The sequence below is a fragment of the Maniola hyperantus genome, chromosome 18, assembly GCF_902806685.2.
Source record: "Maniola hyperantus chromosome 18, iAphHyp1.2, whole genome shotgun sequence".
Lineage (NCBI taxonomy): Eukaryota > Metazoa > Arthropoda > Insecta > Lepidoptera > Nymphalidae > Maniola > Maniola hyperantus.
In genome coordinates, this window is record NC_048553.1 from 7,608,356 (window position 1) to 7,624,751 (window position 16,396).

The 16,396-nt window shown below is 41.9% G+C and overlaps 1 protein-coding gene across 3 annotated transcripts in view; it reads left to right on the forward strand.

Annotated features, from left to right (window-relative positions):
• Bruce (BIR repeat containing ubiquitin-conjugating enzyme) overlaps positions 1-16,396 on the forward strand; it is a 54,180-nt gene that overhangs the window by 23,322 nt on the left and 14,462 nt on the right. For all 3 annotated transcript variants that reach the window (XM_069504466.1, XM_069504467.1, XM_034977887.2), the window contains 20 exons: positions 448-592; positions 778-1,045; positions 1,519-1,682; positions 2,238-2,313; positions 2,790-2,924; positions 3,473-3,746; positions 4,177-4,439; positions 4,928-5,072; positions 5,306-5,389; positions 5,736-5,861; positions 9,296-9,435; positions 10,184-10,343; positions 10,737-10,955; positions 11,761-12,001; positions 12,555-12,790; positions 13,163-13,368; positions 13,751-13,886; positions 14,636-14,720; positions 15,208-15,419; positions 15,876-15,977. In XM_069504466.1, coding sequence (XP_069360567.1) covers positions 448-592; positions 778-1,045; positions 1,519-1,682; positions 2,238-2,313; positions 2,790-2,924; positions 3,473-3,746; positions 4,177-4,439; positions 4,928-5,072; positions 5,306-5,389; positions 5,736-5,861; positions 9,296-9,435; positions 10,184-10,343; positions 10,737-10,955; positions 11,761-12,001; positions 12,555-12,790; positions 13,163-13,368; positions 13,751-13,886; positions 14,636-14,720; positions 15,208-15,419; positions 15,876-15,977 — 3,417 coding nt within the window. The remainder of the gene's footprint in view (positions 1-447; positions 593-777; positions 1,046-1,518; positions 1,683-2,237; positions 2,314-2,789; positions 2,925-3,472; positions 3,747-4,176; positions 4,440-4,927; positions 5,073-5,305; positions 5,390-5,735; positions 5,862-9,295; positions 9,436-10,183; positions 10,344-10,736; positions 10,956-11,760; positions 12,002-12,554; positions 12,791-13,162; positions 13,369-13,750; positions 13,887-14,635; positions 14,721-15,207; positions 15,420-15,875; positions 15,978-16,396) is intronic.

Sequence of the window (16,396 nt, forward strand, 5' to 3'; positions counted from 1 at the left end):
ACCCTAGGTTAAATAAATTATTTTCATAAGTATCTAGGTAGAGATATACCGTCTTTGTAAAGGTGCAGACAAATTATTTTATTCTGGTATGTTGTGATACGACGAAAGGCGAATGGAATTCAGAGCCTCAATAGCTCAACCGGTATAGGAGTGGACTGAAAACCGAAAGGTCGACGGTTCAAACCCCGCCCGTTGCACTATTGTCGTACCTACTCCTAGCACAAGCCTGACGCTTAATTGGAGAGGAAAGGGGAATATTAGTCATTTAATATGGCTAATATTCTTTAAAAAAAAAAAAAAAAATGCACACTAGTCTGTCGTGTTGCACTGGTGATGTTTTCCATTTAGTGAAACCAATGCGCTTTTTAGGGACTAGAAACTTTATTAGCCCCTAAATTCTGGAAGCCTTTTTAAAAATACTAACAAATTATATTTTGATTTCCACAGATTTGTTGAAAGATATGGATGAAGATGCTGTGCCTCAATTGCCAGAGTCTGACGACTCTGAATCTGAAGAGAAACTGGAACCGTACTTTTACGAAGCTGGAAAAAAGGAGTCGAGATCCAAGCCAGTTGGAGATGGAAGCAATTGGTAAGGCCATGAGTAAAAGAGCTTTTTCTTTTTTAAAGAGGAATAATTTTCATAAAAATATTCACTCGCTCGATTTTTCTCAATTTATGGCTAGTTCGGCGTAGACATTAAAATGGACCTGTTTAGGATTTATCCAGGTCTGAAAGTTTTTTTTTCATCATTTAAGACATAACTTTTTGTTTTAGCTTGTCAACGTGCGTGGATGCGCGTCTTGAGAACGGTGCGGCGAGTGCCGGTGAGGCTTTTGCACGGCGAGTATTGGCCGCCACGGCCGCAGCTCTGCCGCTAGCGTTGCGTGCGCCGCCGATACGACCCGCGCACGATTCTCCTTCAGACTCGACCCCTGGCGACTCGCCCCCACAGGAGCCCCCGCCACAGTTGCCGCACCATCCGCCGCTCTCGCATACTTTATACGACGTGTTCAGGCATCTCGCGCTGGAGTTCCCTTCACAGGTAAATTGAGGCACCTCCAGCTACATTGCGAATCTTGTGTACATTGTTAAAACTGCATACATCGCCACCACATCCCGCGCACGATTATCCTTCAGATTCGACTTCTGCTGAGTCTTCCTCGTCCCCTCCTCTAGCGCAGTTCTTCACTTGTTCACTGTATTGCGTATTCAGATATTATCTCAATGCCAATGTCCAATACTTTTTGTGGGCAGTTTTATCGATTATTAAATATCCCCTAGTTGTTATTATGCATACCCCAAAAAAACCCGCAAACCCCGCCCGTTGCACTATTGTCGTACCTACTCCTAGCACAAGCTTGACGCTTAGTTGGAGAGGAAGGGGGAATATTAGTCGTTTAACATGGCTAATGTTCTTTAAAAAAAATATCGACGAAATATATGGTTGAAAATAGCCCGCGTTTACCGTGGTAGTAGCACTTTGGTTTAGAGATTAATATCAGTTACATTCGTCAGGTGGACTGCACACTAATGGAAAACGTGGTGTCTCTTTGGCTGACGCTGAACGGATCGGCGTGGGGCGGAGCGTGGTCGCTGGGCGCGCTTACCGTGCCCGCGGACGCGCCGCGCGTCCGACTCGCCTCGGACACCGTCATCGCTTTGCTGCGGTCGCTCACACAGTGAGTATACACCTTTGATTGGTACTATTGGGAAACGTGGTGTCTCTATGGCTAATGTTGATTGAATCTTTGTCGGGCGGAGCGTTTTCGTTGGGCGCGCTCGCAGCTCACTCTACTGACACCGTCATCATTATGCTGGGGTCGCTCATACAGTTATACTGGACGGGTTTGCGTGGGGTGGAATGTGGTCTTTCGCCGCGCTCACCGTGCCCGTGGACGCTTTGCTGCAGGTCGCATACATAGGGCACTCAATCGACAGTTGTAGAAAAATTGGAGGGATACCTTTGCACAGTCCTGGGACAGTACAGGCTTATTTAGATTGGATTAGAATTGATCCATTGACAGGGTGATTTTCTCTTCTTTTTTTTAACCTCCAGCACACCAATGCATTTATACACAATGCTCCAATGCAATGATACGCTGGTGTGCTATAAATGTTTGTCCCGTATCTTGTTATAATTCTATTAATTTGTGGTTGCACTTAACCTCAAAAGATGGAATAATGCATAAAGTAGATAATAAAAGGGGCGATTTTAATGATTTACTTATTTTCAGATTGAAAAACATATCGTTAAGATGTTGGGTACTATCGATGCAGGCGTTAGCTTGGGTCGCGAGTTTGCCTCTACAGGTAAGATTATTACAACTATAAACCTGGTATTCATTTTCGAGATTCAGGTCGAGATTTTTTAGCCATCGGCTTAGTGCGCAGGCTGGATATCTGACTGGATGACTGATCTATCAACGCACAGCTCAAACCACTAAACAGATCAACCTGAAATTTGGAATGCATATAGTTATTATGATGTAGACATTCGCTAAGAAAGGATTTTTGAAAATTCAACCCCTAAGGAGGTAACATAAATAAATAAATAAATACATGTTATTTTATTTGGGACCATAGTGCAAATAGTACACAGTACAAAATACAACAAAAAGATCTCATATACTTAGTCCTAAAAAGGTTTAAATGCGTGGAAATGGCTTTCCACTTTGGCTTTAATGGAAAAAACCATTATGTCAATAGGGGTTTGAAATTGTTGTAATCCACGCGGACGAAGTCGCGGGTATAATCTAGATTCTAAATAAAAAGTTTTCTTTTGTCAGACGGAGGGCAACTGTATCATACAAACAATGGCGCGCGTGATCCTGGAGTGCGAGTACTTCGTGCCCGCGCTCGTCCGCTTCATCTCCATCGACGTGACGGCCGACGGCGCCGTCGTCTCCTCCGAACCTTATCTGGTAACTTGTCAATCTCTACTATAGTTATCTGTCTGTTTCGCTCGCACTTACCTACGACCTGTAAGTGCGAGCGAAACAGACAGATAACTCGACGACTCAGTTTAAAATGCGTCGACTATACAAAGGGGATTCACAGGCAAAACTGATCTCAGAGGGCGCCACAAGAGGTCCGGTCTGTCATATTAAAATCAGTTTGTTTGCTAGCTTTGCTAAGAATTGTTGATATCGATACAATATACGATTTTTTCGTGAAATATTTAAAGATGTATGATACCTGAAATCTCGTGCAAGTAAATTATTGTAGTTTACTTGCACGAGCTACGTTTGACAGCTCAGTATAGGCTCTATGGCCGGATTGCTTATGCGCCACCTGTCGGGATAAATTGACAGTGTGGATCCCCATAGGTTTAGGGTAATAAGCCTTAATAGTTTGTGTTAAGGGACAAAGTCAAAAGGTAATATAAAATTTGTGGCTGTATATTTTTTATCATCGAACGACCGCTTGTGGCTGTCTAGATACTTCCTATAGTAAATCTAATTGTTGTCAGGGTGGAGCAAGCATTGGCGCCGGAGCGGGGGCCGCTGCAGCCCTTCAATCAGTTCTATCGCGAGTGGTAAAGGCTCGAGGTGCGCTCGGAGCGCTGGTGTCGCTCAAAGTGCTAACCGCGCTCTGGACCAGATCGCCGAACCCCAACGAGTCCCCGCCCGTGTCTCATTCAGCACTGGATCTACACTCGGCTTTACTCAGGGCGGCCCATTCGTTACTGCCCGCGCTTACGTATCGGCAAGTCAGACACGCGCTGCCTCTTATTGAAGCTGTTGGTAAGTGTTTTTTTTTTCAAATTTCACATTAAGCAATCATAAATTGCGCAAGTTCTGTACAAAATTGCCGTGTCTCAGCACTGATCATTCATCAATATGAGCTTTTGGTATATATCGGCGGTCGCCAGTATCTATTTATTTATTTTACAAAAACAGAGAAGGAATAAGGCCGATATTTTCTGAAAATCCACGGTAATACAGAGGATTTATATTTTCGCTGTGCGAAGCTGCGGGCGGTCGCTAGTGAAAAATAAGCATTGAGTTTTTACAACTACATCAAGCTCTATGAGCTACACACCAATGACTGTAGAGAAACTCAATCATCTTTCGATGGTATGGCTGCTAGAAAAGCTATTTAGGTGATATATAGTAGCCAACATGCACCCAGTCTATAAAATAGGGCTACAGTATAGCAATTGTTTGTTCTCAGCTGATCAGTGCGGTTGGTGGGTGCGCGAGAGTAGTGGCTGGCGAGCTGAGTGCGGGGGCGGCAGCGGAAATAGTAGCGGGGCGACGGGAGGGGAGGCGCGGTTATCGGGACTACTAGCTGATGTGTTAGCGGGCAATTCACGCAAAGCGCCGCTTCGACGTGCCGTGTTGCAGCATCTGTTGCTGTATGCGCGTCGTTTGTTGGCATTGCCGAATCCGGCGCCCTCTACGCCCACGGCTGCTGGCGGTAGCGGCTCGCAATCGGTGAGTAGTTAAATACTCCTTCTTTTCAGTCAAGTCCCAAAATTATATACGGTCCAGCAGCGTGATCAAAATGAAAGCGTGGAGTGGGGGCGGGAACGGCAGCGGCGCAGTGGGCAGGGAGGTCAGGTTGTCGGGAGTCGGGACTGTGATGTGTTAGCGGGCAATTTACGCAAAGCGCCGCTTCGGCGTGACTCTATACTGAAATTGAGTCCGAAGTTTGTGATTTTGATCAAATCGGTATAATTAACCCTTAAATTTTTAAGACCTTACATTAAGTTTTGCTTCTCCTGTAATATTATATTTAGTGTAATTACTCCGTTTTGTTCTCCAGCTCCGCATTTATAATAATGCATATGTCGGTAATTTCGTCTGTATGATAGCTAGCGATGTCTAGCGAAAGTTTGACGATCACCAGTAGCCCTTCGGAATCAGCCGAAGTTTTTCGTGAAATTGGGTCTGATATTAATATAATATTTGGAATATTATAGTCTGCAACGAGCCCCAATGGATCCAGCAGTGACATGTCGCAAACGGACGAAAGCAAAGCTCAAAACAGCGCCGTCCAAGAAGGCACCAACCTCGAAGACGAGCGCAAACAACAAGCGCCCAAGACACCCTGTCTCGCTGATACCGGTATGTGATATTAATTTAGAGTTGGCTTCAAACTTTATCAACAGTTGAAACTGATTCACTGCGTATTATACAAACACTACATTTTCGTTTACGTGGATTTTGGCTTTTAGAAATAATCTAAGATGCGACGGTAAATGAGGACAAAAAAATTTTAGGACGAAGTTTTGAGTCTACGCAACTTTCGTATGGTACGCAAGTGTATATTGACTTTAAAACATTTCTATTTGTTTCAGTGCTGCAACATCCTGAAATCATGCAAAAATTCTACAATACATTATCAATGTGCGATGGCATGAATGCATTAGTATTGACTATGGGTAAGTTTATAAGCCTTTTAAGTTATTAAACTCTATTTGTCCATTGATATCACTCTTTGTCTTCCAATGTTGGGCTTTACGTGCAAGGTCGCCATTCTACCGCATTGGGAACCCAAAGTCTATAGGGTTTTGAAACTATGTGCTCTGCCCGTTGCCACTTCAGCATCACAACCCGTTGAACTATGTCGGTTACTCTGGTTCTCCTATGGATCTCTACATTTCTGATTTGATCACGTAGCTCTATCGCCCGCTGAATGACTAAACTTTCTTATGATATGATATGAGGCCTTTGATGTAATGATCCAATAAAAATCCTTCACTTTTATCACGGCTGATTTGTTCACAGGTGGGAACGGCGCGTGCGGGTCGGAGCAGTGGTCGCTGAAGGAGGAAGTGTTCTGGTTGGTGGCCAAATTGCCTGCGCTCGCCGCCGATCCTACGCTTATGCTGCCCAGCCTCATGGACTTTCTCAGTAAGAACAGAGTGATATAAGCCCTTTCAATATGCCTGTGTGTTCTCCTGGTACTTTTCATTCTGACTGTTCTGTATAAGATCTATTTATAGGTTGATACAATTGTGTTTCGAGGTTAAAGAACTTTGCTTCAACGATAACCATCAAGGTAGGTACAGTACGCGACAGGGCGAGATGGTAATCAGAGTGTGGACGAACCGCACATCCGCACAGCCCTCGCGTTAACCTAGAGCAGGATAGCGCGGGTGACGTGCGGGTGTGCGGAGCGTCCCTCGTCTCCAAACCCCGATTGACATCTCGACCTGTCGCGTACTATAGTTGCGACAGAGTGGCGTGTGACACTCGGAAGCACACTGTATATACACCATAGATTAATATGTATACCTGAAATAGATGTACATCTCACGTCAAATTTTATTTCTTAGAAAGCAGCGCCATCTAGTGGTCATAGACAAAACTCGATATATATGTATATACCTACGTACTATATTGAATACTCTTAAAATGTCTACTATAGATCTAATGAAAACAGTGAAAATGGTGGGAAATAAAAAAAATAGGTTGTGACATCGGATTAACTAGGAAAACGTATTTGATACTTTATCCCTAGTTAATCTGGGAATACACAACTTATTTTTTTATTTCCCACCATTTTCACTGTTTCCATTAGACTGACTTTATCATTATTATTAATAAAATGGAGGGATCAAGGAAATTAACAAAAACAATAGATACTTTTTATGATTTATTTAACAATAACACTTATGGCTAGCCTTATTTTTGGCACTACACTGTGGCCTCAGGGTCTCCAGCTCCACAGCAAATGAGACAAAATATAATAATATGTAATTCTCGGAGAGGACACTGCCAATGTTGTGTTCCATATTAAGGATCCTTCGCTGTTTTCAGGGAATTAGCGTCAATCCATCGAGACTCATGCGATCATCCCGAAAGTGCAGGAATAATTTTATGTGGCAAGAAACCTGATTGTATCATTAAGAGACTTGTTTGCTATCTTGTTTTCTGCACACTTGTTTCTTCAAGTTTGTAATTATTTCCTTCAGCTTCAGTTCATTTGGCGTCAAAACTGTAAAAAAAATAATATTATTTTCAAAATTAAATATCCTGCTAACCGAATTTTACCTATGGCCATCTTTGCGCAACTAGAGGCGAGATCAGGAACAGGACAGACAGCTGTATGTGGTCCTCAGAGGTACAGGGGTGTTAAACCTTAAATTCCCAACTTTGCTTAAAAATAAATAAAAACCTATTTATAAGAATGTAAATGAAACCCTTTCATATAATGTTCCACTTTAAAGTCGTACATTTTGCAATTGCATTGCATTATTTAAAACTATAGTCATTTCAAGTTAATAGCATAAGTAGATACTGTAATAAGCAGGTGTGACAGACATACAGACTTAGTCATAATAATAAAATATAAGTATTGCTTTTTTACATTTTTGGTACAAAACCTTAACAATTATATTATTATGTTAGTTTCAACCGATAGACTTCCACTCCACAGCTCGGTGAAGGTGAAGCAAAACATTATGAGGAACCTACATGTCTGCTAATCCGCACTTAGCACTCTGCATCCAATCCGTCGTCCGTCCGTCTGTCTGTCAGTCTGTCACCAGACTGTATCTCATGAACTGTGATAGTAAGAGAGTTGAAATTTTCACAGATGTATTTTTGTTGCTGCTATAGCAACAAATACTAAAAAACAGAATAAAATAAATATTTAAGGGGGCTCCCATTCAACAGACATGATTGTTTTGCCGATATTATAGATACTGGTACGGAACCGTTCGTACGCGAGTCTGACTCGCACTTGGCCGGTTTTTTTGACTTTGCTAAGTAACTTATCGACAGATTACATTACAGATAGTAGAGTGATTAGGTATTACTTGAATTCAGCCGTTAATAAAATAAACAATCAAAACATTTACCTTGTCCGTGTATAACAAAGCAATTTGACATCTTGATATTTAGGTACATACTTATACTTAAATATGAAAATGAGTCCAAAATCTCTAAAACTGTTTGTGCACTGAACTTAACACTAAATAGGTACTTAAATTTAATAAAAGAAGTCCGAAATCTTTAAAACAGTTTGTGTAATGTACATATTCGTCCAAGTTTGTGCACTGAATTTAACCCTACGTACTTAATATAAAACGTAGTTCAAAATCTCTAAAACAATTGGTGCGCTGAACACTTTTGAGGATAGTTCAACTCGACGCGAATTAGCAATGAAATCACATGAAATCACATGAAATCACACCAAAATTATTAGAAAAATAATCACGGATTAAATGACAGCAGATACAAAAACAAATGGCGGCATGGGCGGCAACCATAGAGTCAGAACACTATAAGGCTAAGCGCGCATAGCGAAAATAAATCGTTGCGAAAAAAATCGCAAATCTGTGAACCATCAAAATACATTATCATCCACGCACTGCGAAGAAAAATCGCATGCGATTAATATTCGTTACTGCGGTGCGATGCGAATTTGATAATAATCAAAGAACTTCCTGTTATATGCACGAAGATCATTATAATAATATCGTTCGTAAAAAAGCCTTTTAGAGGCCTTAATGCTGTTAAAGGATGGACCCAGTATTTTTTTTTTTTTTGTATTTTTCTTCTTCAAATTCCTTTTATGTAATATTAAGTAGTAAATAATTATGCATATTTTCTTTTTTAAATCCATATTTAAATGTTCACTCTATTTGATATAATTTATTAAATGTTCTTCACGTCTTGTTTTCATGGTGGTACAGTAGGTATTCACTGATTTCGGCTCCCTGTCTTTCGTGGTATGCAAATAAATCGTGGTGCGCGTAGGAATAATAATATTGCGATTAAATTTTGCATTGAACATGTGGACAAAAAACGCATCGCAGTGCGCGCTTAGCCTTACTCCTACCGGACAATGGCGGCAGTGGCGATTATGACAATGTGGCCACTAAAAAAATTAATTGAATTTTTAAATGTAGCAACACTTGCAAATAAGAATGTCTATGACCACTAGTTGGCGCTAGTTATTATAGTCCGAAGAGATTTCTTCGAAGACGACATAGCATGATATAACATGATATACATGATATACATATATAGAAATGTATGAATAGTGAGCGCTCACGTCGCGCGATACTTTGCATACAATCGCACGGCACTAGTGTGCGCGGTCGCGTACCGCAAAATCTATTGTGGGCTTCAATGTTGAATGCTTCAAAGAATTATTACAAATTGCACACACAAGCACTCTGACATTGTGCCGTGCAACTCCGCGTTGCGTGTTTAAGCCTTAATTAAACCTTAAACTTGGCTTCAAGTGTAACCGCGATCTCATAAGTTTTTGATACTACCCGATTTTACTGTCCAATGACTAAAGGAGGATTTCAATGAAATGACTTGTTTTCTAGGAAAAGAAGAGATGGTGAAGCTGTCACAAGGCATGCAGCAGTTGCTCGTACGAGCGCTAGAGCGGCCGGAGCTACTCGCCGCGTTCGTAGAAGCTGGCGGGCTCGAATTGGCCCTCGACAAACTTGCGGCCTGCCATCAGGTCAGTTGCAAACAAACATCTAGGGAAATGTGCTGTCTTTTGGAGTTGTGGCATGCCAATTCGGTTTTAGAACATTTCAAATCTATTTTTGGCATCCTTCGCGTGATTGGCCCATCGTCGCGCCCACAGACCACACTAAGCCTTGAATTCTCTGTGCGTTGCACCATACCAACACAGTAATCGTGTGTGGTTGATGTAAAAATCAATACATCTATAAAGAAAAATCCTGACTCACTGACTGATTCATCAATGCCCAGCATAAATCCCTTACATCTAGAAAGTTGAATCTTAAAAGAATCAACAAGACCGGATTTTTCGAAATTGGGGTAGTGAATAAATAGGAATATTTTCGTTTTATGACTGAAGCGGGAACTGAGTAAAACCGTGCCGAGTCAGCTAGTTTCTTACAAAAATATTAATATTCACTTAATATGGGTTTTGGTCGACGTTTTTTCACCATATCTTATGAGTATTTTCAATCCTTGATCGTAAACTAAACGAGTAAACGCTATGTTCAGTAGCCGGCAAGAAATATTGTACATCGACCTTTGAAATCAAATTGCGGCTTTGTAGAGCGTTATATTGTCTCTGTCACTCATACCTGTGACGTTTTGTCGGTCTCAACGACAGAGAACGCTCTACGAAACTCCTATTTCTTTCTAAACGTAAATCTATACTTATAATAAAACTGTAATGTACAATATTTCCTGCCGGGCACTGTAATATGTTTCATTATCTTTACCAACAGGCGGGTCCAAGCAGCAACCAAGGATTAGTGTCATCTCTAATGAATCATCTAAAGTTGCCGCCACAGTTAGTCAATTTGTCCACACCTGCCTCCGGTAGCAAGAAAAGCCAACCGCCCGTCATTGAAGCTGCGAATGGCCTCATTAATATTGCTCCGCTATGTAAGTTATAAAATATATTATAGTACAGTACGCGGCCGAAAGTGACATCAGCGTTTAGAATGACATTTCATTTTTGTAGAGCGTTGTCACCATCGGACATTAGAAAAAGCTAATGGGCTGCTTTAGTTTGTAGAGCGTCGTCTCTGTCACTCACGCACGTCGCCCCGCACCGGTTTAGCGCGGGGGCTGTGCGGGTGTGCAGTGTGTTGCCTCCCCGATTGCCATCTCGACCTGTCGCGGACTATATTGTCAGTCTCCACGACAGAGGCCGCTTTACGGAAACATAGCTGCCGATTAACTCTTTCTGAAGTTCGATGTGTAATCTTTTTGCTGGGTACTATATACTACTTTCTCCCAGCACAGGATATTGACCAGCGTTATTGTTTTCTGTAGGTACGGTGTCGTGCGGCAACCCAACTGCGCAAGCTGCGGACGTGTTGCTAGGCGGCAGCGGCGCTAGTGGCGCGTGCGCAGCGCGACGGGTGCGCGCCGCCGCCTGGTCCTACCACTTCTTCAGCGCCGACGACTCGTCGCTAGCACTCACCATCACCCTGCCGTACGCCGCTGCGCTACATGAAGTACATTTACAGCCGCACCTCACCAGCCTTGCGAGTAAGTACCCGCGACTTATGATGCGGTACAAAATCAAAGTCAAATCATTCATTCATATTGGGTACTATTTTACACTTTGATTGTCAATTGTTGAATCTATACTACTATTATAAAGAGGTAAAGTTTGTAAGTTTGTTTGTAGGAAGTAATCTCTGGAACTACTGAACTGATTTTAAAAATGATTTCACCAGTAGAAAACTACATTATTCCTGAGTGACATAGGCTATATTTAATTTTCAAAAAAAATTGAGATCTTTACGAAAATTTTAATAGAATACAATAAAATAAAATAAAATAACAATGGGGCCGATTCTCTTGTACACAATCTCTAAACTAAACTAAATTAACAGGTCTAAATTTAGTGCCATCCTTTTCCGCAAGCAACATTATGAAAGGGATAGCAATAGATTTAGACGTGCCATTTTAGTTTAGTTTAGAGATTGTGTACAATGGAATTAGCCACATTGTAGGGGTGAAATAATTACGTAAACTTAAAACCAAAGCTACGAGGGTTTCAAACGCGCCCAGGTTTACAATATACATTGCTGCTGATGCCATCCAAAAAGCGCCAACGAAGCGATTCGTTAAACATCATTGTTCGTTTTCTATCTATGATACAGGTAAGTGTTCATTATTGTGTTTTTTATCCATCCATGGTTTTGAATCGTCAAGTGAATTTACGACTGGTTCAAATGCCCTTCCTACCGAGAAGAACCAGCAAGAAACTTGGTGGCTGAAAAACAGAAAACAACCTTACTATAAATGACTATATAGGTCTTTGAATTACGTGAATTGTTTTCCACAGCGTGCCCAGGTGCGGTTGGAGTAGAAGCCGGCTGTGGGGGTACCGTGGCGCCGCTTGGTGCGCCGCAAAACACGGCCGGCATGACCTTCATCCGGCTGGCTCTAGCTCGGCCCGTCGTCGTCACAACCGTCACGTTACGTCTCTACAAACCTCGCGACAGCTCCAACATGGGCCTGCTGCAGTTGCGCCTGCTGGCCGGACCTGCCTTCGCTGCTTCTCCAGACCAGCAAGAGAAACACGAGTGAGTCAAAAATTCCTACTTGCTTTTCAACAAGTAAAGATATCCGATTCGAAAGGAACACAAACAAGAAATCAGGCTCAAGAGACGATGAACATCGTCACAACTATTATTTTAGGCCTTTAAAAGTCTCGTGATAGCTTTAACATGGGCCTTCTGCAGTTGCGGCTGCTGGTCGGACCTGCATTGTTCAAAATAAGGATATCCGGCTCAAAGGACCAAAAACTAGAGTTGATCTTGATGGGCTCTACTCGGTATTTAGCAAAACGGGCGATTTGAACTTAATCCGGCTGGTGTTTGCTTGACCTGCTTAGGTTTGAATCTGTTTTTTTTTATATTATATAGCTATTATTTATTTTATTAACACATTATCCAGAATTAGATACGCGTATTGCCGGCGTCGTCTGTCTTTCCTTAGTAAAGTTGATCAGCCATTATACGTAGTTGCTTATGCGTCGTACTAAGGGACAACGGGACGCAATTGGATGTTGGACTAAAAAAATTCTGAAAATGTTCCAACCCACAATCCAGTCATTGGGTTTTATTTGTTTGTCAGAAACCGATGGGCGCGTATAGTGTGGGAGTGCACGCGAACTCGGCTGGAGACCAACCGATGGGTAGCGCTGGGCAGTGCGGGCGCGGTCAGTGCGCTGTGTGCGTGCGTGGTGGCGGGTGGCAGTGCGGCGCAGTACGCACACCGCGCGCTACTAGCCGCCGCGCGCGCCTCGCCCGCTCTGCGCGACCCGCTCGTCACTGCACTATTGAGCATGGATGCGCACGCTCACGCCCACGGTACGTAACTCCTACGATTATGCGTTATGTACGTACGTGCGTGTCAAGTTACTTTTATAAATAGCAACGTTAATATTGCAAAAAATAGTTTCATCTTCACCTCACTAGATAGTGTCAAGGCGCCTGCCAAGTTGCCTGGTATTCTTAAAACACTCATTGTTCTATGCCCTTATGAGATCTCTTATGAGAGAAAGATATAAGAAATAAGAGTTTATGCAATAGAAAGAGGGGTTTATTTTTTAGGCTGCACTGCTGTGTGAGCTGAATTGTACTTTATTGCGCCGTAACAAGAATATTAGTGAAGTGAGTTTTCTGTACGTGTAAACTATTAGTATTCAGTGCTAATAGTGAGTTTATGCTTCACCCATGCAGCATTCCAGCCGTCTGGCGCGGGTGGAGGCGCGGGCGGCCGCTGGGCGGGCAGCATGGGCGGCGTGTGTGCGCTGGCGGCTGCGCTGTGCCGCTGGTGCCCCGCGGGCAGCGTGCACGCCTACGTGCGCTGGCTGGCCGCAGCCGCCGAGCGCGCACTGCGTGACCGCGCGCCGCCCTCCGCCGCGCTCGTTCACACGCTCGCTGCGGTGAGTGTGAACCGAAATTTATACAAACTTGAGAAAACTTTGTAATGAATATTCCGATATTGTAGTGTTGAAAGATGAGTGACTAAATGATGCCCGCGACTTTGCTCGCGTGGCCATAGGTTTTTCAAAATCCCGCGGGAACTTTGATTTTCTAAGGTAAAAAGTAGCCTACGTCCTTCCCGAAATGTAAGCTAACTCTGTACCAAATTTCAACATTTCATTTAAACTGTTGGGTCGTGAAAAGCTAGCAGACAGACAGACAGACACACTTTCGCATTTATAATATTAGTATGGATAAAAGGCGATATAGGAGAAAGTTAAAACTTAGCTTCAGTTGTTAGTCATGATTTCCAATGTTTGACCAAATATATTTAATTTGCAGGTATTATGGACACTCAAAGAAGAACGACTTTTGGACCATTTAGAGGAAATGATAACAGATGGCTTGTTCGAATTAGTTTACGCTTGGGTAGAAGATGTTCCAGAAAAGAATCTACTGAAGAAAGCTCTAGACGCAGGTAAAGCAGCGCCATAATATAGCAAATACTGGTATCACGATGCTAACACATTACTGTTGTGGTGTCTTGACTGTTGACGCAATAAAAAGCAATCGAATCATTTTGTAAGAAAATATTCACATGAGACGTTCGTACCTCCGCTATGGCGCGCTGACGCTCGAGGCGTGCACCGTTTGGATAGTTAAATGAAGGGATAAATATTCAAAAGACGCTAAATGGGGATCCACACTACCAATTTATCCCGATAGGTGGGGGCATAATCGAACCGGCCATAGAGTCAGTTATCATCTGTAGAACCAGCTGGTCGATTGCGGCAAAACTGCATCAATCATTATTACAATCTGAATCATTGCAATTGGCTGAATTTATGGTATTCAACAATCGTTGTAGCCAATAGTGAGCTAGCATCAACCAATCAGAGGTGATTGCGATCGTGATATTGTAGCTGTCATTCTACCGCAATTTGCTTCCAGTTATCATACTTGTATAAATAATTTACGAAACAATCGTATATTGTATCGATATCAACAATTCTTAGCAAAGCTAGCAAACAAACAATGGTGATTTTAATTGACATTGGCCGGACCTCTCGTGGCGCCCTTTGAGATCAGTTGTCCCTGTTGATCCCCATTGTCGACATACTAACAAAGCAATGTGTTTTCTCCTATGTATTATATTTTGCTGACATCTGTACAAAAAAAAAACCGTACAAGTATAACAGAAATGACCTGTTGTCCTTTCTGTTTCAGTATTATGTTCAATGTGCTATATAAGGCCGGAGTTGTTCAGGCTTCTATTGGAACAGATGGAAATCCCCATGGACACAGATGAGAGGTGAGTAGCTTCAAATTGAACGTAAACTACGTTCCGTAGCTAAAATACAGTGAAGTAAAATATGGCCTTAATTTTCTGGAATTTGAATGACTGAAATTGATTCTACTGTTTAGGCTGTTTGCACTATTGGTGAGAGTATGTTGGTAGAAAGTAGAAACTCACTCAGTTTTCACGACTTTGCTTCTTGAACCCTTTTCGTCTAAAGTTAGTATGTTTCTTAACCTAAATGACGTCATCCTTCTTCTCTTGCTTTGTGGCTTTCGTAGTGCCAAACCAGCACAATACACTTCCCCAGTGCCATGTAGCTTAAAGGAGGCAGAGGACACCCTATTAAGAATTTCACACATATTTCCAGTGCAAAGACAACCTGGCACTTGTTTTTATTTTTTTTGGGATAAAAATTATTTTGCAGCTCTTAAATTTTTGAAGAACGCGAAGGACTATAAAGTATAAAAAACGACAAATAAACAAAAATGAAAATTTTCAGCATGGAAGGCCTAACAGATGACACTAAGGTGCGTCGTCCGATGCAAGCGTCCACATCGCGAGAGAGTATGGGGGCGTGGGTGGACTGTGGTGTCGTGAAGCGGTTGCGCGGCGGACAACTGCGCACCATAGCGGCGGCTGCCATGTCGCCCGCGGCCACTCTGACGCTGCTGCACTGCCCCTTACCCGCTGCTCTAGTGCGCGCCGTGGCAGGTCAGAACCATCAAAGTGAAGGACGTTGCGTCAAGTAGTACAAAAATCTTACCAAAAGACAGTGTCTAAACGCGGAGTACTTTGCAAATAATGAAGAAACCCTAACTTTTTCTACTATTTGAATCGTATCTCAGAAACGGTGAATCTTAGGAGAAAAAGTTTCAAGACAATCTTTATGGATAATTGTATGATCTACAATTTGGCCTTACCTATTTTCATGATAAAACTTACCGTTTGACTGAAAAACGCAAAAACCTATATTTTCGAACTTTAACCTTGAATATTTTTTTAAACGTCGGATCAAAGGGGGACTTTTCACATTTCATTTATAATTATGTTCCGAACATTCGTACAAGTTTTCTGCTCTATGCGAATTAATGTAACATTACCCCTATTTTTTGTCCTAAATTGACTAGGCTTATATTTTATTTTTGTAACCATACAGTTTTCTTGCAGATTTTGCAGAGGCAAAATTGGAATCGATAATGGGTCAAACAGGATCGCAAGAGGATGTCCACATGGCTGACTCCGACAGCAAAGAATATAAGCGATTAAAAGGTAAGTAAGGATTAAAAGGAACATATACACACACACATTATAGTACCCACTTATAAAATCCTAAAATTTTTAAACAGTAGTTTTGTTTGTTTTAGGTGTAGTAATTTGATGTTTGTTAATTTTTTGTTTGTAACATCCACCTTAAAAATGCTTTACAATCTCTACATTGAATATCGCTTGCACACTATGAATTGCATAGTCTATTTTCGCTTGCATACATTGCATAGTTATAAAAGTCGTAGCCTCCGTGAAATTATGATTTACTGGTAAAAGTTGTTACCAAAAATGGTAAATCAATTTAGTGGTCGACTATACAATAAACTATTGTGTACTTATTGCTTTACAAAATTTTATCGTGAACTTATATTATGAAGAATCGCTCAAAATATACACTTTTTGAGCTTCTTTTACTAGTATTT